The sequence below is a fragment of the Enhydra lutris genome, unplaced genomic scaffold (genome assembly GCF_002288905.1).
Source record: "Enhydra lutris kenyoni isolate GAN:26980312 unplaced genomic scaffold, ASM228890v2 scaffoldscaffold42, whole genome shotgun sequence".
NCBI classification, from domain to species: domain Eukaryota; kingdom Metazoa; phylum Chordata; class Mammalia; order Carnivora; family Mustelidae; genus Enhydra; species Enhydra lutris.
This window is the reverse complement of record NW_019154126.1, coordinates 3,199,523-3,223,882: the sequence shown is the minus strand read 5'-3', so window position 1 is coordinate 3,223,882 and position 24,360 is coordinate 3,199,523. Positions and strand designations below refer to the sequence as shown.

Sequence of the window (24,360 nt, the reverse complement as noted above, 5' to 3'; positions counted from 1 at the left end):
ATTGGTATCACTGGAGTCCCAGAAGTAGAAGAGACAAAAGGAGGCAGAAAATTTATTTGAGAAAATAATAGCTGAAAAATTTCCTAATCTGGAGAAGGAAACAGATATCCAGATTCAGGAGGCACAGAGAATTCCCATCAAAATCAACAAAAGTGGGCTAACACCAAGACATATTGTAATTAGATTTGAAAAATACAGTGATAAAGAAAAAAAAATCTTAAAAGGAGCAAAACAAAATAAGTCCTTAACTTATAAGGGAAGACACATAAGGCAAATCTGCGGATTTCTCAACAGAAACTTGGCAAGCCAGAAGGGACCAGCATGATATACTCAAAGCGCTGAAGAAAAAATCTGCAGCCAAGAATAGTCTATCCAGCAAGGCTATCATTCAAAATTGAAGGAAAGATAAATATTTTCCTAGACAAACAAAAGCTAAAGGAGTTTGTGACCACTACACCAGCCCTGCAAAGAATATTAAAGGGGACTCTTAGAGTATGAAGGAAAGACCAAAACAGACAAAGAAAGGATCAGAGAAAATCTCCAGAAACAAAGACAAAACAAGTAATAAAATGGCACTAAATACATATCTACCAATAATTACTCTGAATGTAAATGGACTAAATGCTTCAATCAAAAGACAAAGGGTGTCAGAATGGATTAAAAAACAAGACCCATCTATATACCGCCTATGAGAGACTCATTTTAGACCTAAAGATATCTGCAGACTGAAGGTGAGGGGATGGAGAAGTATTTGTCATGCAAATAGATGTTAAAAGAAAGCCAGAGTAGTGAAACTTGTATCAGACAAACCAGACTTCAAAAAAAAGACTGTAACAACTGATGAAGAAGGGCACAGTATCATAATAAAAGGGACGATCCAACAAGAAGATCTAATAATTGTAAATATTTATGCACCCAACATGGAAGCACCCAAATATATAAAATAATAACAAACATAAAGGAGCTAAGAGATAATAATACAATTATAGTAGGGGACTTTAACACACCACTTACATCATCTGAACAGAAAATGAACAAGGAAACAACCGCTTTGAACGACACACTGAGGAATGCCTGGGTGCCTCAGTTGGCTAAACATCTGCCTTCAGCTCAAGTCATGATCCCAGGGTCCTGGAATCAAGTCCTGAATCAGTCTCCTTACTCAGCAGGGAGCCTGCTTCTCCCTCTGCTTGTGCTCGTGAGCCCTCTGACAAATAAATAAATAAAATCTTAAAAAAATTAATGATACATAGGACCAGATGGACTTAACAGATATATTCAGAACATTCCATCCTAAAACAGCAAAACACACATTCTTTTCAAGTGCACATGGGGTACTCTGCAAAACAGATCACATTTTAGGTCACAAATCAGGCCTCAACAAGTACAAAAAAGACTGAGATCATACCATGCACATTTTATGACCACAACACTATGAAAAATGAAGTCAACCACAAGAAAAAATTTGGAAAGACCACAAATACAGGACATTAAACATCCTACTACTAAATGAATGGGTCAACAAGGAAATCAAAGAAGAAATACAAAAAATACATGGAGACAAGTGAAAATGAAAATACAGTGGTCCAAAACCTTTCGGATGCAGCAAAAGCAGTCCTAACAGGCAAGTACATAACAATACAGGCCTACCTCAAAAAGCAAGAAAAATCTCAACTTAAACAACATAACTTTACACCTAAAGAAGCTAGAGAAAGAAGAACAAACGAAGGCTAAAGTCAGTAGATGGAAGGAAATAATAAAGATTAGCACAGAAATAAATGACATAAAACTAAAAAACAAACAACAACCAAAAAACCCACAAAAACAAAAAAGAACCCTAAAAGAACAGATGAAAACAGGAGCTGGTTATTTGAAAAAATTTAATTGACAACACCCTGGTCAGACTTATCAAAAAGAAAAGAAAAGGACCCAAATAAATAAAATCACAAATGAAGAAAAAGAGTAACAACACCACACAAACATAATTATAAGAGAATACTATGAAAACCGATGTGTCAACGAATTGGACAATATGGAAGAAATGGATAAATTCCTAGAAACATGTAAATTCTCAAAACTGAATCAGGAAGAAATAGGAAACTTGAACAGATCAATAACCAGCAAAGAAATTGAATCAGTAATCAAAAATCACACAACAAACAAAAATCCAGGGCCAGATCGCTTCACAGGCAAATTTTACCAAACACTTAAAGAAGAGTTAATACCTATTCTTCTCAAACTATTCCAAAACATAGAAAACTTCCAAATTCATTTTATAAGGCCAGCATTACCTTGATATCAAAACCAGGTAAAGACTCCATCAAAAAAAGAAAACAATGGACCAATATCCCTAATGAACCTGAATGCAAAAATTCTCAATAAAATACTAGCAAACTGAATCCAACGGAACATTAAAAAATCATTCGCCACGATCAAGTGGGATTTATTCCTGGGCTGCAAGGGTAGTTCAGTATTCTCAAATCAATCAACATGATACACCACATTCATAAAAGAAAGGACAAGAATCATATGATCCTTTCACTAGATGCAGAAAAGGCATCTGATAAGGTACAACATCCATTCATGATAACAATCCTCAACAAAGTAAGATAAGAGTGAACATACCTCAAGATAATAAAGCCCATATACAAAAGTGCCATAGCTAATATCATCCTCAATGGGGAGAGTTTTTCCTCAATGGTCAGGAACAAGACAAGGATGTCCACTTTCACTACTATTATTTAACATAGTATTGGAAGTTCTAGCCACAGCAAACACACAGCAAAAAGAAAGGAAAAGGCATCTAAATTGGCAAGAAAGAAGTAGAATTTTCATTATTTGCAGATGACATGACTCTATGTAGAAAACCCAAAAGACTCCACCCCAAAATTGCTAGAACTGGTACATGAACTTAATAAGGATACAAAATCAACATACAGAAGTCAGTTACATGTCTATACATCAATAATGAAGCAGCAGAAAGAAAACCAAGGAATCAATCTCATTTACAACTGCACCAAAACCCACAAGATACCTAGGACTAAACCCATCCAAAGAGGTGAAAGACCTATACTCTGAAAACTGTAAAACACTGATTAAAGAAAGTGAAGATGACACAAAGAAATAGAAAGACATCCCATGCTCATGGATTGGAAGAATAAATATTGTTAAAATATCTGTATCACCCAAAGCAATCCACACACTTAATGTAATTCATATCAAAATAACAGCATTTTTCACAAAAATTGTTTGAACAAACAATCCTAAAATTTGTATAGAACCACAAAAAACCCTGAATAGCCAAAGCAAACTTGAAAAAGAAAAGCAACGCTGGAGGCATCACAATTCCGGACTTCCAAGTTATATTACAAAGCTATAGTAATCAAGACTGGCACAAAAACAGACACAGAGATCAATGGAACAGAATAAAAAACCAAGAATGAACCCACGACCATTCGGACAAATCTTCAACAAGGAAAGAATATCCACTACTTTCTTGACTTGAAAGAGACTGTCTTTTTCTTGGTTTGCCTCCTACTTCACTGGCTGTTCTTTCTCCATGGCCTTTGCTGGTTCTCCCACATCTCCCTGACTCTTAAAGTTTGGAATGCCCATGGCTTACCTCCCAGACCTCTGTTTTTCTTACTTTCACCCTCCCTGGTAAACTTACTCAGTTTTGCAGCTTCAAATTGCCTTTTAAGTGCCAATGACTCTCAAATTTATAGCTATAGCTCAAATCTTTCTCCTTGTAACTCCAGACTTATATAACCGACTCTCTATATTCCAGATCCATTTGAATGTTTAACATTTAATTTAGCATGACCAAAACCAAATTTCTGATTTCCCCCCAACCAGAACTGCTTCTATATCAGGCTTCTCCATCTCAGTAGTAACAACGGCAATTAGACAAGCATTTATATAATTATTGAGGCCAAAAGCTTTAGATTATCCTCAACTTTTTCCCCTTCATATCCCACATTCAAACAATCAGTAAAATTCTGTCAGCTCTTTGTTCTAACTAAATCTACAATTTGACCAGATCCGCTCTACATTCTACATCACAATTATCCCACTAAGTAACTAATGACATACAAACACTCCTCAAACAATAATCATTCTGAAATTTAAGTCAAATCATGTACCTCTTCAGTTCAACCCCCAACATGGATCCCCAACTTACTTATACATAATAGCCGTGGTCCATGACTCTGATCTCATCTCATGTTACTGTCCCCCTGGTTCACCCTGCTTCAGCTGTACTGGGTTCCTTACTGTTTCTCCAATATCATGCAAGCTCTTACCTCAAGGGCTTAGCATACACCATTTGCCTTTCTTGAATGCTCTTCCCAACTTGTCAACATGACTCAACCCTTACTTCCTTCAGAGGCCTTTTCTGAACACCTGACTTATATTTACTTGTTTGGTTGTTTCCAATTATTTCCCCCTACTAAAACGTGAGTTTCATGAGGCTAGGGGGTTTTGTTTTATGTACCAGTCAATTTTCAGTGCTTAAAATTTAGTAGGCACCAAATAAATTTCTGTTGAATTAACAACAAAACTGATGAGTGTGCAGAGCCAGGTAACAACTCTGAGTAACGTATCTACTTTGTCCTGGTCCCTCATGTCTGGATAGTCACCAAAAGATTGATTGGCTCTGGCCTGAAAATTACACATTAAGAACCAAAAAGAGGCTGCATTTGTCTCTACCAAATTTCTGGTCCACTAAAAGTCTTTCAAGAAAGTTACTATTCAATGTAATGTAAACAACTTGCTCCAATCAGTGTCTCTGCTCGGATAGGATAAAATTTCTTCTGGCATTCCTTCCAATTTCAACACTGCTAGGTAGAGAAACAGAGATTAAAACAATTTCCTGGATCCTTCTTTTAGAATTCTATTTTGACATGGAATCTTCTTGATCATCTATGCTTCTTTATTTTCCCATCCTTGTCCACACAGGGAAGTACTCTGATTATTCACACTGCCTAATTAACTCTGAAATGAAACTAGATGAAACTAAGTGAAAATTTTATGAGGGTTCACATGCAAGCTAGATTATATAATCTAAATTTTAAACTACTGCTACTAAATTTCCGTATTCTTTTAAAAGGCCTAATTTTCCATGAGTAACTGGAAAGCACCTTCAAGATCTCTGGACAAGTTATGTATAAGAGTCTCTCTAGGGGTCCCTGGATGGTTCAGTAGATTAACTGTCCTGCCTTTGTTCAGGTCATGATGGGGGGGGGGCAGAGTGGGGGAAGGACCTACTCAGCAGGGAGTCTGCTTCTCCCTCTCCCTCTCCCTCTCCCTGTGTTCTCTCTCTCAAATAAAGAAATAAAATCTTTAAAAAGACTCTAGCTAGAGTAATCATGATAAATTCTAAAAAGGATTCTTGATATTAAAGATACTCACAAAAGTCTTCAGAGTTATATTTTCACTAATGATTTCTACACATATTGTAGTATCATTCACTCTGAAAATGAGGTTTATTTTGTCTCCGTGAGAAGCAAGTGGCACCAGGTGAAATGGCACCAGGTGAAGATAATGAACCTAGACATATCACACAATTGTTTGCAGGTGAGACTCTTAAGTGGCGAAATGCTTACACTTTATAACTCTTACAAAAATGAAATTCTTAAAATCATTGTGCCGGGGTAAATGCAATTTTATATTCCATTATTTTTCATTAAATGTAAATTTCCATTTAGTGTCAAACTCAATAGTTCATACAAATTTATGATAGTTAATAGGGGGAAAATGTACATTTCATATCTAGTCATGAATGACATCATACCTTGTCTAGGATGACAATTGTTGGTAAACCTTAATTTTTTTTTTTTACCCACATAACCATTCAAAGCATTTTTTGAAGGACTCAATCTGATTGTGTGAAATTCTAAATCTTTCACCCCATAATCCTTAAATCAGTGAAATGCCATCTTCTTCTTGGCAGTAGGTTTCAGATAGAGACTGGATATCTACCCTCACTTACCACTCCCAAGGTAGGAGTAAAGCGCAACAAACGAACTTTACAAGTTAGCCTCAAGCTAAAAAAGGAAAGAAAAGAAATGAAAGGAAAACAAAAAGAAAACGATTTTGTGCTACTGGTTGGGCTTCTCTTCCTGTAGCAGCACCCCAAGTGCCTCCGATGCCCAGAAAACTTAAGAGCCTCTTTTACTCTAATTCTAGGACCAACTTGGTGGAGGCTTCAGGATCCTCCAGATTTCAAAACTGTGATACGAACCCCTATCCAACAGGCTAAAAAGTCCATAGTACAGGGCAAGAAAAACTTCTGCAACACAGACGCCGACCAAAACGCATTCCCTATCTTCCGGGAAAGGAAGAGGCAAGAAAGCAACTAAAATAAGTGTAACTGGGTAGGTGAAAATTTAGGGAAGCCATGACTATTCTTTCCACATTCAGGGGGCAGGAAAGGGAAGGTGTAAAAGGTCTACCCATACTCCTCCTCCTTCTTTCTCCAACACAGCTGGGTGGAAGGATCTTCCCCAGAATGGCAGAGGTAAGAGAAGGTATCACCACCCCAGGCTGGTGGCACCGTCCAACCTGTCACTGAGATCGGAACTTGAGAAGAGGAGCACCGCGACGAGGAACTAGGGGAGGGGGGCAAATTCTGCGGCTGGGGTTACGAGGAGACCCTAATGGGCCCAGGTGAGGAAGGCAGCCAGAGCTCAGGAAGACCAGGTGCTGGCCGCGGCGCCTGGCTCCCTCGGAGGAAACAGGGTCAAAGCCCGCCCCACCCCCTCCTTTCTGCCCGTACCCGCAGGTTTCTACCCCGGAGTGGCCCAAGTAGGCGCAGCCCTCGGGCAGGCCGGCGGCCCCGCTTACCTGCTGCACCCCGAGGAACTGGTAGAAGTTGAGCTGCACCTCCTCCACCAAGTCAAATAACTCCAGGTCTCCGCTCTCCCAGCCGTGTGCCGGCCCTACGGCCGCCAGTAGCAGCAGCAACAAGAGCAGTGGCCGCGGTGGCGGCGGGAACGGGACTGGCCGACGCCAGCGGCGCCGAGGAAGCCGGGCCAGCCGGGAGCAGGTAGCCGTCATCGCGCTGGGCTCGGAAAGGTCACCCGCCACGCTGTGCCTTCGGCCGAGACCGGGGACGTGGCGGGCAGCGCGGGCTGTGGGGACAGTGCCTGTCAGTCAGAAGCACTGGCAGCCGCACGGAAGTAGCCCTCCCAGGGTCCCCGTCCCCCCGCCCCCAGCGGCTGGGCGAGGGCGGCAGAAGCGGGCGAACGAAGCCGAGGGTAGGCTGGCGGAGCGGCAACCGGGTCTACCTTCCGCAGACCCTCACCCCCAGGCCTAAAAACAGCTGTAAAGCCAGCGCCGGGCGCTGAGGTTGCAGAGGGGGAGAGGCTTCCCCTCGCCTCAGCCTATCCCAGGCCTCTCTTCCGGTGACATCACGTCTCCTAGCAACCGCGGGACGGTGGGCGGGGCCGGAAGTAGGGAAGCCGGGTGCCCCAGATCCCGGCCTCGGAAAAATGCGTTTTTGTCGCTGGCACCCACTGAGGAGCTGTACGTTTATTTACACAGATTAAGGCACGTGGAATCATGCGTGTACCGAAAACATCCCAAGTATAAATTTCCCTAGAAATGTCTACCTTCTTACTCTTCTCCCCCCATAGTGAAAACAAGGGCATATCTTAACACTGATTTGATTATGGCCTGTTACAAACTTTATATTATACTGTCAGCACATAAAGATATAGGAAGAATTGAACCCACGCCTGAAAGGGGGCATAACTGGTGAGTGATCTAGAGTGTCCTTTATGGCAGAGGTGAAGCGGAAATGGAATTCGGACCAACACAGAAAGTATACTTCTAAATAAGTTTCATAGGCATAATACCATAGAATAGGCAGCTTGGTAGAATGCATAATGGTGACGCAATCACGGTCTTAAGGAAGTGCAGTTTACCCACCTTAGCCCACTTACAATTGTGTTTCCTTTCCCAATGAGATGTTTTTATTTTTTATTTATTTATTTGACAGAGAGAAATCACAAGTAGGCAGAAGTAGGCAGAGAGGCAGGCAGATAGAGAGGGAGAAGCTCTGCTCAGAGAGAGCCTGATGTGGGGCTCGATCCCAGGATCCTGGGATCATGACCTGAGCCGAAGGCAGAGGCTTAACCCACTGAGCCACCCAGGTGCCCCCAATGAGATGTTTTTAAAAGACATTTAGGCTTAAAACTTTCCTCCTTCCCACCAGTGTCTCACCTCCTAGTTCTACAGTGCTTCTGTTCCATATGTTTTAATTTTTTCCTCTACCACTATTGCTTTCTCTTGCATAAATTGTATGTTCTTCTTAGGCATCTTACACTTCTCCTCCCTGACTCCCTACTCTTTTTGAGGAAGTAGAATGGAACATATGCTTGTATAACTCAGGGTGCTGGCCCAGTTTTTAAAATTTTACATTAAAATTTTCCCATCTTGGGAAGTTAAGCTTAATAGGAGTTAAGTTAAGCTCAATGGAAGAATGATAAAACTATTTTCATTCTTATAGTAAGTGTATATTATATTTCCTAAAGGTTAGAAAAATAGTACCTAGGAAGAATCTTAAGAAATCCTTTTATTATAGAACTTAAAAAATATTTTTAAATAGTCATAAATGAATGCAAGAATATCTTGCTTTACAGTGTATATTCTTGAATTCATCACATTTTAATTTGATCCTGAGGCTTACCTTTCAAAGATACAAGAACAGGGGTGTCTTCATCTTCTAGGGCTGCTACAAAAAAATACTATAGAACTGGGTAGCTTAAACAACAGACATTTATTTCCCACAGTTCTGGAGGCTGGGAAGTCTGAAATCTGGGTGCCAGCATGGTAGGGTTCTGGTGAGACCCCTCTTCCTGTACCCTTACAAAGCAGGACTGGGACAAGTGAGGAGGAGAGAGAGAGAGAGAAAGGGAGGGAGAGGGAGAAAGAGAGAGTGAGAGAGGTCTATGGAGATCTGTGTTTCCTTTTATAAGGGCACGAATCCCACAATGGGAGCTCCACCATGATGACCTTGTCTAAACCTAATTAACTTTGATAGTGTGTGGCTAAGCTGGTGTGTGTGTGTGTGTGTGTGTGTGTGTGTGTGTGTGTGTGTGACTAAGATATCTTATAAGAATACGCCATTGGCAATGAGGAAAGCAGAAAGATCTAGGTTGTTGGATGGGTCTTCCACATAAAGATTATGTGATGATCTTGTTGTACATGAACTTGAACATCATAATGACCCTTACTTTCTGCGAGTGATTGTGAAAGAGCACTGGTAATTTCATGGACCAGTAGAACTCAAAGAGGTTTAAAGAAGACATCTGGGGATGCCTAAGTGGCTCAGTTGGTTAAGTGTCTGCCTTCGGCTCAGGTCATGATCCCAGGATCCTGGGATCAAGCCCCACATGGGTCTCTCTGCTCAGCGGGAGCCTGCTTCTCCCTCTCCCTCTGTCTGTGCTTTGCTGTCAAATGAATAGATAAAATCTTTTAAAACAATGAAGAAGCCATCTGGTAGTCTATTCCTCACTTTGGATTAGATCAGACTTAACCATACCAACAGAACTGAATATAATACTTATTATAGTAAAAATCCAAACCTCTCTTAAAATTGCTGTTTTGTGGTTAGGTCTATTCATCCTAAGATTTAGAAATATCTGGCTCTCATTAAATCTTGAAATTTTCTCTTTTGCTCCATTGTAACTCTTTCTCAAATATAGGACTTGAAGTTCTAATGTTCTTTGATGTTCTAATGTTCTTTAATGGAACATTATCACTCAGTAATTTTATTTATTCAAACACTATTCACAAACTTATATTGAACTGACAAAGTTTAGGAAAATACTGTTTGGGGGCAGCGCCTCTTTAGAAAGTAGTTCCTTTTTAATTTATTTATTATATTGAATTTTAATCATTTTAAGGTCCTCATAAATACAGATTTTCTCCATGTTGTAAATAATAAATATATTTCTAAAAGTTGACACATGGTTTTCATTTCTCTGAATAATGTGCTATTAACTTGACTAATCTCATAGTGTATAAGAGCACAGATTCTAGAGGCAGACTGATTAAATTTGAATCCTGGTTCTACCACCTGGATCTCCTATAGGGTAATCTCTCTCTTTCAGTTTCCTCATCTGTAAAATTAAGGTAATATTACTTCCAAAATTAAAGGTCCTTGTGGGAACTCAGTGAGATAATGAATGCCCGGTATATAGTAATTGCAATTTAAACGTTACTATTATTTTATGGGACGTCTCAATCTACCTTGTATTAAAGGTTCCAAAATAAATCTTACCTATTCTTAAATGTTTAAATGTTATCTTTAGGGGTGCTCGGGTGGCTCAGTCCATTGAGTGTCCAACTCTTGGATTCAGCTCAGGTCATGATCTCTGGGATGTGAGATCAAGCCTGGTGTTGTGCTCTGCACTCTACGCCAAGTCTGCTCGGCCCCCTCTCTCCCCCTCTGCCCCTCCCTTCACTCACGCTCTCTCTCTCAATAAATAAATAAATAAATAAAATCTTTTAAAAAAATGTTATATTTAAGTCATTTGTTACTAAACTTAGGCAGTGATTGCCCACTTCGCCAGAAATTTATCCAATCACTGGCTTGCCCAAGATGGTGGGAGACAAGACTATCTTTACAAAATAATGACGGGTTCTCAAAGCCAGATTAATTTTTTGTTCCAACTCTATAAATCATTCACGATTTGGGGGCTAAATCCGGCTTAAAGTTGTACAATAGATACCTAATTAAAAGCATGTGACTCTATTGAACAAAAGGAAGGGAAATATTCACATTCAATGATTTAGTCCCTAAACAGTCACTGGTCATTGTCTTACCCTGAAGTAGCCTTGTATTTTCAGATAATGAGGTCTTCCACTTTATATAGACTTCCATGTGTCACAACGCAATCCATGTTAAAATTTCTTTCTTCTCTCACCTTCTACAATTTGAAGATTATCACTGATTTTTTCCAAAGGTTTCTAGTAACTCACTTGAATTACTTTTTACAATTTGAAAACTAGTTTTTCTCCTTTTCCCTTTAGTCAACCAAGGAGGAAATAAATTCTCTCTTACTGACTCCTCAGTTCAGCAGGAGCACAGCAATCATTGTATTTTTCTCATATACAAAGGCTCCAATTAGTGTGCAAAAGAAAATTTTAACAGACCCCTTCATCATCTACTCTTTCAGGCTGCACAGCCTGGTTTTGGCATTCTGCCACTGAGTCCTAATATATTGTTTGTGATGCCAAATTGGAATACAAAAGGAAAAACAGTACAAAGTTGCTGTTCACCTCAGTCAACAGGCCACAGCTAAGGCATTAGTTTATGCATAGAAATTCCATGCCTCATATAAATGCCTATTATTTAATTTATGAAGAGGAGGCAGAATTTTAAAATAATACTGAATTAGCAATATGTTCAACATGGAAACAAATAGAGATAGTTTAAGGAAAATTTAGCTCCCAATGGTAGGCTATGGGAAATTTAAATTCTTTTACTATGCCTATGGCCCAGCTTCATCTCTCCCTCCTTCCAATACATAATTCTCTTTTATTTTTGCTCACCACAGAAAGACTCTTAGGCCAAGACCCCATAATTAGACTCGTTTAACTTTTAAAAACTTGAATAATAATAATTCACCACCAGGGGGCAAAGAACAGTTTTACAGGCAAAGGTTATTTTTAACAGCCTAAAAAAATTACCTGTGTGAACATAGTTTTTGTTGTTGTTGTTGTTAGGATTTCAGTAGCTTCAAATTAAGAGATACAGATTCTAACCAAAATCTATAAATTTAAGAAGAATCATGTTTACAAAAGAGAAAATTGAACAAGTTGCTAATAACCAGGTGCCCATTCATTTACAATCATTTTTAGGTGCTGAAGCAGAAATTTCTGCCTCCCCTTTCCCTCTCCTTTCATACACTTGCAGGAGGAAGAGAAGTAGAAATTGAACTTTTGAAATACTGATCTAACCTTGTCTAGGCTGGCCTTTAAACTGCGTTTAACACGCGCTTTTTTTTTTTTTTTTTTTTTTTGAGAGAGAGCGTGTGTGTGTGTGTGTGTGTGTGTGTGTGTGTGTGTGAGCACAAGTGGTGGGGGAGGGGCAGAGGGAGAATCAGGCTCCCCTCTGAGCAGGGACCCCAACGTGGGGCTCAATGCCAGGACCCTGGGATCAATCTGAACGGAAGGCAGACTTTTACCCAACTGAGCCACCCCGGTGCCCCAACACATGCTATATTTTAACCAGTGGTCTCTCAAGAGTGTATTTCAGCTCTGCTTTTTTGTTAACTTTGTGTGATTAATTGTACTCAGGTCTTTAACTCCATCTAAAATCGGGTTTATTGACTCTAATTTTATACCTTGCCACTTGTTAATTTTATAACTGTGAAATGATATTAATACTTGATAAGCACATCAATTTCCAAATGATCTCTCTTGAGAAGATGGTATCACTGCACTTGGTTAAATACCAGAGTTGTGGCTACCTAATAGACAATAACAAAATTATCAAGACAGTAAACTATTGGTAAGAGGTGAAAAATGTGGCCCAATAGTATAAATCCTGTGTTCTGAAGTTTCAGGGTATTGGATTATTTCTTACTTGCAACTCGGTAAAAATTCTGGTAATGGAAGCAAAACGGAGATTTTTGTAATCAAGGTATCTGTGGTATAGGAAAAAAACCACATTTTATTTCTCTTGGCTTGTTTTCTATGCCCTCTTCCTGCTTCTAAGTACTTGCTGAGACCACATTTCCCTGAATCAATTATAATGATGCCACTATTTCAAATTAGGCCTGGAGTAGAGTGAAGACACCACAGTGGTCTGGCAATATCTGCTACTTTCCCTTCCTTTAACTGCTCACCCCCGGTCTGGTCATTATCTGCACTGTCAGCCCTGCCCACCAGGACTGTCTCCAGGGGGTACAGAATTGGACCAGATACCACCTCGGGTTCACCTAAAGAACATTTTTGTCCAGGTGAAACCATATTGAAATAAATACTGAAAGCAAACTGAAGGAGAAAGAGAAGTTGCAGAAAGTCCTTATTAAGGGTCTATTTAGAGACACACTAAAGAATATTCTATGACCCAGCCCTTTTATATTAGTGATCAAGGGACATTTGGAGATAAAGTATTCTTTTTTACTGTTGTCAATTTGCTTTTTTATTTTTAACTTATTTTAGTGTGAATTGGCAAAATCAGCTCCTTCTTTCTCATTTTCCTCCAGCTGGGCCCAGTGATTAATTGCTCAAAAGCTAAGGTTTTCACTCTGATACATTACAACCTGCTTTAGACACCTTGGTGCATCTCTTCGAATCCTCTCCAGCTCACACTAACCTAGGCCAAGTGACCAGTCTCACACTGGCTTCAACCAGCCTCCCATGGTTGTGTTCTGACAGCACCTGGCTTTGGGCCAGATTTTCTGATCTTTTTTTGTAACAGCAAGTGTTTGTCCATAGTATGCTATCTAGCACTTCCTAAAAATATTTTAAAACACATACAGAATCTCTTAAAGGCAAAAGCAATAATTTAACCACTGAGAATGGAGCTCAGACTACACAAAAGAAGCATGGAAATGGGTATTTGGAAATTTTCCCATCATTAGATGAATATGACTTTTTCTTTTGCCAAAAATTATTTGTATCACTAATTCAAATTATCTTATCTAAATTCTTAACAACTCATTTTAAATTTTCCAAGTGAAAATTTTCAGGGGACTTAAAATCTATTTGTGGAAAATATACAAAACCTTCGCTTTTCGATTTGTTTGCAAGAACATTATTTTGACATCAGCAAGGATAGAAAGTTGCTAATCTAAATTTTAGCAAAACTCTTGGCATCATTGCTGAATGGTATTGCAAAACAAGTTATGACTTAGTAGGAGAACCAACAATACACTTCATTGGGATCTATGTCTCTTGTGAGGAATATGCTCACCTATGATATCCATTAAAATTAAGCATCTACATAAATTGAAATCACATTAGACCTTCATCTTATGCTACAGAAAATTCAAAAATTTTCAAGCTTTTTCCTGTAAGTTCTAAGCCATGTTTTCAACATGGAGAGCAATAGTATTTCCAGGAAGACTGAGATATGCAAATACTACAATAATCTTATGCACTTACTATAAAAGACTTTGAAGCCCAACCAATGCTTTCATTTAGTACAGGATTGCATTTCACAGAAACATCACTGTTTTTATTTATATTCAAAGCAATGCGTGTTGGCATTTTAGTCAATGTTACCCTTCATTAGCTTTTTCATTACTTATATTTTCCATGTAGGGTCTTAGCTGTGGCTAAGGCTTGTTTCATCATGATGTCTCAAGCTGTATACCTTTGGCAAAAAACAATATTTTAAGCACATGAGAATATTCCATTTCCAGAAAGAATAATGCTTGTACATAATTTTTTTAAAAAAATTAAAGCCTTCACAGTAGAGGTGTCTGATTTATCAAGTAAAAATATGAGATACCTAATTAAATTTGAATGTCAGATAAACAACAAATATTGCATGGGACATACTTAAACTAAAAAATTACCTATTGTTTATCTGGCATTCGGCTGTAATTGGGTATATTATCTGGCAACCCTGGTCGGTATTTATTTTTCTACTCTTTATGGAGATATTGGTTGAAATATACTCAGATGGTCTTCTAGGAAGTAGTGATGTCTTCATTACTTTCTTGTTGGCTATTTTAAATTGTCAGCTGTTTGACTTCTTCTTTGCCGATTTGGATGCCTTTAATTTCCTTTTGTTGTCTGATTGCTGAGGCTAAGACTTCTAGTACTATGTTGAATAGCAGTGGTGATAACGGACATCCCTGCCGTGTTCCTGACCTTAGCGGAAAAGCTTTCAGTTTTTCTCCATTGAGAATGATATTTGCGGTGGGTTTTTCATAGATGGCTTTGATAATATTGAGGTATGTGCCCTCTATCCCTACACTTTGAAGAGTTTTGATCAGGAAGGGATGCTGTACTTTGTCAAATGCTTTTTCAGCATCTATGGAGAGTATCATATGGTTCTTGTTCTTTCTTTTATTAATGTGTTGTATCACATTGATTGATTTGCGGATGTTGAACCAACCTTGCAGCCCTGGAATAAATCCCACTTGGTCGTGGTGAATAATCCTTTTAATGTACTGTTGAATCCTATTGGCTAGTATTTTGGCGAGAATTTTTGCATCTGTGTTCATCAAGGATATTGGTCTGTAGTTCTCTTTTTTGATGGGATCCTTGTCTGGTTTTGGGATCAAGGTGATGCTGGCCTCATAAAATGAGTTTGGAAGTTTTCCTTCCATTTCTATTTTTTGGAACAGTTTCAGGAGAATAGGAATTAGTTCTTCTTTAAATGTTTGGTAGAATTCCCCCGGGAAACCATCTGGCCCTGGGCTTAAATCATAAATTGTCAGCTGTTTTAAAATAAAATGGGAAAACAGCTGAAAAAAACGCACAAAATAAATAAAACATTAGTTCTCAAGAAACTGGATATGAGGCAATGAAGAATTTTATTATGCCAAATAATTAAAAGGCCACTTTGGAGAACAGTGTGGAGATTCCTCAAGAAATTAAAAATAGAGCTTCCCTATGACCCTGCAATTGCACTACTGGGTATTTACCCCAAAGATACAGATGTCGTGAAAAGAAGGGCCATCTGTACCCCAATGTTTATAGCAGCAATGGCCACGGTCGCCAAACTGTGGAAAGAACCAAGATGCCCTTCAACGGACAAATGGATAAGGAAGATGTGGTCCATATACACTATGGAGTATGATGCCTCCATCAGAAAGGATGAATACCCAACTTTTGTAGCAACATGGACGGGACTGGAAGAGATGATGCTGAGTGAAATAAGTCAAGCAGAGAGAGTCAATTATCACATGGTTTCACTTATTTGTGGAGCATAACAAATAGCATGGAGGACAAGGGGAGTTAGAGAGGAGAAGGGAGTTGGGGGGAATTGGAAGGGGAGGTGAACCATGAGAGACTATCGACTCTGAAAAACAATCTGAGGGGTTTGAAGCGGCGGGGGGTGGGAGGTTGGGGGAACCAGGTGGTGGGTATTAGAGAGGACACGGATTGCATGGAGCACTGGGTGTGGTGCAAAAACAAGGAATACTGTTATGCTGAAAAAAAAAAAGGCAAATATTGACTCAGCATTTACCATATAGAAGACATTGTATTATGACATGCCACAGTCACAAGAGAAGGAAAAATAAGAAAAAGACAAGCTCTCGGCCCTTGGAGAATTTATAATTTGATAAAGAAAATAATATGGATACATGTAAAAAGATACATGTACAAAAAGATACATGTACCAAAGATGGTAAGTGCCAAAGGAGTAATATAGACAAGAGGAGTCAGCAAATCACTTCCATCTATGTCTTTGGCCTCAAAGGGAGAGAAGAAGAGAAAGGGAGAGTTTCACTAAGTGCTTTATACTCACTGTCCTGTTTAAGCCTCCCTCCATGGTGCGAATGTTTGTGTCCCTACCAAATTCATATGTCAGAACCATAATGCCCATGTGACAGTGTTAAAAGATGAAGCAGTTGGGAGGTGATTAAGTCATGAGGGTGAGATCCTCATGGATCAGTTAGTGCTCTTATAAAAAAGATCCCTAGCCTCTTCCATTATGTAAGACACAGTGAGAAGGTGCCAATTATGGACAAGGAAGAGTGTCTTCACCAAAATGGGACCATGCCAGTATCTTGATCTTGGACTTCCCAGACTCCAGAACTGTGAGCCATAAATTTCTGTCATTTATAAGCCACCCAGTCTGTGGTATTTTGTTACAGCAGCCCCAATGGGTTAAGACACCTCCCACCACTTTATGGCATAGATATTATTATCATCACTAGTTCCCAGCTGAAAAGTGAGACTAAAAGGGTCTACATATCAAGCTTATGGTTTCACAGCTACCAAGCAGTGTATCCACTTCCATCTCAGGTGCTTTTGACCCTTTTAACTACCAGCGGTGCCTCTAAGAAGATGGGAGAGAAGCCTGGGAGGTTTGAGTGGGATAGTGAGAATAAAAGAACTGTTTTAGATAAGAAATGCTTCATGTATTGTCCTAAACATTGTGGATACAAATACTCATTCAGTCATGTGGGATTACGGTGAGACTAATGAAAGTGTGAAATAGCAGAAACATTGTGAAATCAAAACAGATTGATATGAGTTGGGGGCTGTTTGCATGCAGAGAATAAGAGAGCAAGAGAGAAAGGAAGAATCAAAGATAACTGCCAACCCAAGATTTCACTAAAAAACACACAAAAATCTGTTAGAACTAATAAATGAATCCACCACACAAAAATCAGTTGTGTTTCTCTACAATAACAATGAACAACCTGAAGAGGAAATTTCAAAAACAAGTTCATTTTCAATAACATCAAAAAATAAAATATTTAGGAATAAGTTTAACTAAGCAGGTGAAAGATCTGTACATTGAAGCTACAAAATATTGCTAAAGGAAAATAAATAAGACATTAATACATGGAAGGATATCTTGGCTTCATGAATTGGAAAACTTAATATTGTGAAGATGTCAATACTATCCACGTGGTTTTCAGATTCAAAACAATCCTTATCAAATACCAAGGCTTTGTGTTTTTTTAAGTTTATTTAAAAAAATATTTTTAAATCCATCCTAAAATTAATATGGAGTCTCAAGGGACTCTAAATAGAAAAAACAGTCCTGAAAAAGAACAAAGCTAGAGGTCTCATACTTCCTGATTTCAAAACTTACTACAAATCTACAGCAGTTAAAATGTGGTAGTGGCACAATGGCAAATATACACACCAACAGAATAGAATAGAAAGTCCAAAAATGAACCTTCAAAACTATAGTCAAATGGTTTTAGACAAGGGTGCTAAAACCATTTCATGGAGAAAGACTGTCTTATCAAAAAACAGTGCTGTGGAAACTGAATGTCCATAGACAAAAGAATGAAGTTGGACCCTTACCTTACATCATATATAACATTAATTCAAGATGGATTAAAGACCTAAATGTAAGACCCAAAACCATAAAACTCCTAGAAGAAAACATAGGGAGAAATCTTTCTGGCATTGAATTTGGCAATGATTTATTGGATATGGCACCAAAAGTACAGGCAAAGAAGGAAAAAGTAGATAAACTAAACTTCACCAAAATTTCAAAATCTTTTGTGCATCAAAGAATGCTATCAACAGAGTGAAAAGTCAACCCATATATTAGGAGAAAATATTTGCAAATTATATATTGGATAAGAAATTGATACCCAGAATATATATAAAGAACTCCCATAGCTCAACACCACCACTAACAACAAAACAACCTCCCCCAAATCAGCAAAATATTTGAATGGACATTTCTCCAAAGAAAATATACAAACACAAATGGCTAGAAAATATATGAAAAGGTGTTCACCATCAAAGGAAAAAAAACCAAAACAGAAAATAATGTGCTTGTGAGGATGTGAGGGCATTGGAACCCTTGTGCATTGCTGGTGGGACTTTAAAATGGTTCAGCTGCTGTGGAAACCAGCGCCATGCTTCTTCAAAAATTAAAGATAGAATTACCATACGATCCAGAAATTCCACTTCTGGGTATATACCCAACCCAACTCAAAGAACTGAAAGCAGTGATTCAAACAAATATTTGTACACCAATGTTCATTGCAGCTTTGTTCATACAATCACCAAAAGGTGGAAAAAAAACAAATGTTTATGGACAGATGAGTAGATAAACAAAATGTGCTATATACCTACAATGGAATATTATTCAGCCCTGAAAAGGAACAAAATTCTGATACATACTATAGTATGAATAAACTTTATCCATTGGATTATATGGATTATGCTTATCCATTATGAAGAGATTCTGCTAAGTGAAAAAGTCAGTCACAAAAGTACCAATAATGTATGATTCTACTTAAATGAGGGACCTAGAATGGTCAAATTCATAGACATAGAAAGTGGCACTGTAGTTGCTGAGGGTTGGGGAGAGAGGGACATAGTGAGTTATTGATTCATTATATAGCTGGGGAAGATAAAAAAGTTCTGGAGATGGATGGTGGTGATGACAATACAAATGTACTTAATGTCACTGTACTTAATGTATTTAATATCACTGACCAGTGTATCTAAAAATGATAAATTTCATGTTATGTATTTTTTGCCACAATAAAAAAATTTTAAGAAGATAATCTATACAACCACATAACTGGTCACGAATAAACTATAGCACACAGTAACCTCTCTGTTGAATGTCCACTGATTCCTCAGCATGTCCTATGTAGCGTATGTGACTTTTAATTGTCTAATATACCAATCAACTGAGAGCATGAGTACAGAAATGTGTATTGTATGTTAATAAAGTTTAGTTGCTTCCTTATTTTTTGAAGGAAAAAAATAAATGAGAATAAAGGCTCCACTATTGTCTTCATAGACTATACATTTTTAATGGGACTGTTTGTTTAAAGGAAGGAAAGGAGCATATGGTAGATAAACTCAAAATGGATGAAAGACCTAAATGTGAGACAGGAATCCATCAAAATCTTAGAGAAGAACACAGACAACAACCTCTTCCACCCTGGCCACAGCAACTTCTTGCTACACATGTCTCCAAAGGCAAGGGAAACAAAAGCAAAAATGAACTATTGGGACTTCATCAAGATAAAAAAACTTTTGCACAGCAAAGGAAACAGCTGACAACCCCAAAAGACAACCGAGAGAATGGGAGAAGATATTTGCAAATGTCTTACCAGATAAAGGGCTGGTATCCAAAGTCTACAAAGAACTTATCAAACCCAACACTCAGAAAACAAAAAAACAGTCAAGAAATGAGCAGAAGACCTGAACAGACATTTCTCTGAAGAAGACATACAAATGGCCAACAGACACATGAAAAAATGCTCAACATCACTTGGCATCAGGGAAATACAAACGAAAACCACAATGAGATAACCACCTCACACTGGTCAGAACGGATAAAATTAACAAGTCAGGAAACAACAAATGATGGTGAGGATGAGGAAGGGAACCCCTCTTTCACTGTTGGTGGGAATGCAGGCTGGTACAGCCACTCTGGAAAACAGTATGGAGGTTCCTCAAGAAGTTAAAAGTAGAGTTACCCTATGACCCAGGAATTGCACTACTAGGTATTTACCCAAATACCCTGTATATCTTTGGATACAGACTCTGTGTTCTGAAGGAGCACATGCACCCCAGTGTTTATAGCAGCAATGACCACAATAGCCAAACTACAGAAAGAGCCGAGATGTCCACTGACAGATGAATTGATAAAGAAGATCTGGTATATATCCATATATATATATGTGTGTGTGGGTGTGTGTGTATATATATATACACACACACCCACACCCACCCACCCACACACACACACACACACACACACACACACACACACACAATATAAACACTATACACATATACACACAAGGGAATATTATTCAACCACCAGAAAGGACGAAATCTTCCCATTTACAATGACGTAGATGGAACTGCAGGGTATTATGATAAGCAAAATAAGTCAATTAGAAAAAGACTATTATATGGTTTCACTCATATGTGAAATTTAAGAATCAAAACAGGATCATAGGGAAGGGAGGGAAAAATAAAATATGATGAAATCACAGGGAGAGACAAATCATAAGAGACTCCTAACTGTAGGAAACAAACTGAAGGTTGCTGGAGGGGAGGTGGAGGGGGTATGGGGTAACTGGGTGATGGGCATTAAGGAGGGCACATGATGTAATGAGCCCTGGGTGTTATATGCAATGGATGATAACTGAACTCTACATCTGAAACTAAGATACACTCTATGTTAACTAATTGAATTTAAGTAATAAGTTAAAAGAAAAAATAAAAATAAACAAATAAATAATGCAACTGTCAAAAAATAAATAAAGGAAGGGAAGGAGAGAGAAGCTAAGAAAAACTGAGAAGCTACAGCAAGTGAAGTATGAGGGAACCTAAAGTGTGGTTGGCTGTGTCCAATGCTGGGCAAGACAGTAAGATAAAAGCAGAGACTTGGTCCCACAGTTGGCAACATGAAGGTCTTTGGAGACCTTGACAAGAACTGTATTGATGGATTGTTGTGGACAGAAACTGGATGGAGTGAGTTGAAGAGAGATTATGGAATGAAGACGTGGAAACTAATTATAATCACTGCTTTCAAAATGTTTTGCTTCAGAAAAGAGTAATGAGAGGGGAATTTGAAAGGTATTATGGGGTCAAATGAGACGTTTTGTTATTGTTTCCTTGATAGGACAGATTATAGACTGTTTGGATGTTGGCAGAAAAAGTCTCGAAGGGTTTGGGGAACTGTAGGAGAGCGGTCCCTGAGAACAAGAAAGGGGATGGATCCAGAGCCCATGCGGAGGAGTTGGCAGGTGAGTGGTGGGGTTAGGTATGTGCAGGTAAGGTGACGTTGGCAAAGGAAGGATGAGAAAGCTCTCGTCTGGGGAAGTAAGGTGAGAGGTTATGGGGTGTGCACAGAGAATTTGATGGGAAAGAAGGTATAAAATAGCCATTTTGGAATTGAGAAAGGAAATACACTGGGAATGTAAAACAGGGCTCTGGGCAATAATGAGTACCCTTTTAAGGCTATGGTCACAGATTTACAGTTTAGTAGAGTTACTACAGTTTAGTAGAGTTACTACAGTTTAGTAGAGCTGTGCATTTTTCTTTAGCAGTACTTGGCAGCTCAGGGGCAAGCAGCGAGCAGACTGGGGCTTTGCCTGAGCACATCAAAGGGAGAGGGAGGTTGAAGGTAACGTGCTTTGCAAGGTATGTGTCGGTGACTGGTAGTGAGGGAATGTTAGGGTTTGAACCAGGTTTCGTCAATGCTGATGACAAGGTCATCATTGTGACAGAGGGTGTCTGAATAGGGTTGAGGAAATGATCGTTGCAGATGAGAAGCAAGGAATGAGAGGTCAAGGTACAAATATAGGTATATCTCATCTTATTGCATGTTGCTTTACAGTGCTTTGCTGAAATTGCATTTTTTTCCCCAAATTAAAGGTTTGTGGCAACCTTGCGTCAAGCAAGTCTATTGGCACCATTTTTCCAATAGCATTTGCTCACTTCATGTCTCTGTGGCACATTTTGATAATCCTCATACGATTTCAAACTTTTTCATTATTATTATATCTGTTTTGGTGGTCTCTGATCATTAATTACAACCTGCTGAAAGCTCAGATGATGGTTAGTATTTTTTAACAATAAATTACTTTTAGATTAAGGTGTGAATATTTTTTTCAGACATAAAGCTATTGCACACTTAATAGACTACGGTATAGTGTAAACATAACTTTCATATGCTTTGGGAAACCAAGAAATTCACTGGACTCACTTTACAGCCCTATTCGCTTTATTGTGGTGGTCTGGGTATGCCTATATATGGCAGTAAGGGTGTATTACTTCTACACAGAGTTTAGGAAACTCTAATCTCATTCTCTTCAGTCTTACCTTGGCCAGGAAGTGTGATTTTTCCCTTTGTGTCTCTATTTCCACACAAGATGACCTAGTGCCTCACCTTTGGATCAAGGACACAATTCAACCCTGGGAACAGCAGGATGTCCCCAGTGGGTGGGAGCTTCCTTCCCACTTGAGGATAGCTCAGGAGTCCTGTCCACTCCACTTCCTGGTTCTCTCAACTAAGGGTCTTCCTTGCCTTTCCCGTTTCAAGATATCTGCTCTTTCCAGGATTCTCTCTTCTTGTGAGCCAGCCCTTTACCAGTTCTTTTTTTTTTTTAATTTTTTAATTTTATATCTTTTTTTTAAAGATTTTATTTATTTATTTGACAGAGAGATCACACATAGGCAGAGAGGCAGGCAGAGAAAGGGGAGGAAGCAGGCTGTCTGCTGAGCAGAGACCCTGGTGCGGGGGCTCAATCCCAGGACCCTGAGATCATGACCTGAGCTGAAGGCAGAGGCTTTAACCCACTGAGCCACCCAGGCGCCCTGGTTCTTTCTTTTTATTGGAGCCCCAACTTAACCAGCAAGCCCATGTCTGTATCTTTCTGTCCCATATTGCAACTGAGCTTCTCTGAGTCTTTGTTTCTTCTTCACCGCGTGCCAAGGGGGAAGAAAACAGCCTTCAGCTTTCTAGAGAGGGTACAAGACAGGAGAAATTCACAGAAGACACATGGGGAAATTGAAGATACACCCTGTCTCAGACCAATTATTCATGAGACTATTGAATTCATCAAAAAAAAAAAAATGAAGACAGAAGTAGAGGTGGAAGAGAAGAGAGTGAGCCAGGTGTTAAAGTCATCAAGGACTGGAGTGGGGTGATGAGAACAGCAAGTTGTCAGTGACAGAGAGATAGCAGGTGGAAAGTTCGATAAGAACTTTGAAAGGAGGTAGGGAAGAGAAGGCCTAGAAATGGCATTTGGGGAGCAAAGAGAACTCTCTTCTCCTTCAGGTCCCAGGCTTGAGAGGCTTGAGAGGGCTTGAGAGGGAAAACCAGTCATCACTCTATTGGTGAAACGCTCTCCTCAGGGAGCAGAGAGCTTTCCATTCCAAATGAAAGGTCTATAAGGGTCAGCATTCTGTCTGTCATGTTCACCTTCACATCTCCAACACCCTGCACAGTGCATGAGTATACAGTGCATTGAATAAATGGAAGGGCAGTTAAATGAATCTGGTGTTTATAATTAAATTGTGTGCCACCAATACGTGGCAGTCTCCAGCTTCCTACTCCAGGATATGCGACTGGCATGGAAAGCAAAGCATCCTCAGGGCATCTGGTGTTCCTGGCACCTAACAGAGCACTGAAAACAGTCCTTGATTGTGCCTTCTGCTAACTCACCACTGGCAGCTACAGGAGAAGGAGTCACCCAAGTGTTCCCTGCCCTTCTGACTGATTTGGCTTTCCAGTGTTAGAGTTTTGGGGAAGCTTAGGGGTCATCAAATAATCAACCTTTATTCCCCCATTTAAGTTTAAAACCAAATGAGAAACAGATGCTGAAATCAGACTGAAATAAAAACATCAGATTTATTCCTAGTAAGTTTAAATATCATAATCTGAGCTATGGCCATTATCAGGATACCTTAAAAGGTCCCCATTTCCACCAGATCATGCCAGCCCTAGAAAGTCCGGGGAAAGGTAACCAGGGAGTAAGTCTCCCAATATCAGGCTGCATTCAAAAAGGGAGCCCAGGAAAAGCTGGACTATATACACTCTGTCCCTTTAAGATAATTTACTCCTCAATTTGGGGGTGAAGTGAATGAGGAGACAGAAAAAAAACCCTGGAAACTTCCTCCTATCTTTTTCTTTTCTGCTGAGTGGACATTTCTTCCTTCTTTGGAAATACGAACAGGAGGCTAGAAGGTCTCCCCCAAATATATCCCAGCATT

The 24,360-nt window shown here is 39.2% G+C and overlaps 1 protein-coding gene across 1 annotated transcript in view; it reads right to left on the bottom strand.

Moving 5' to 3' along the window:
- LOC111155601 (DnaJ heat shock protein family (Hsp40) member C1) overlaps positions 1-7,217 on the bottom strand; it is a 224,017-nt gene extending 216,800 nt beyond the window's left edge. Inside the window, exon 1 of the mRNA XM_022515864.1 lies at positions 6,844-7,217. Within this exon, the coding sequence (XP_022371572.1) occupies positions 6,844-7,056 (213 nt within the window). The 5' untranslated portion in view covers positions 7,057-7,217. The remainder of the gene's footprint in view (positions 1-6,843) is intronic.
- Between the last annotated feature and the right edge of the window lie 17,143 nt (positions 7,218-24,360).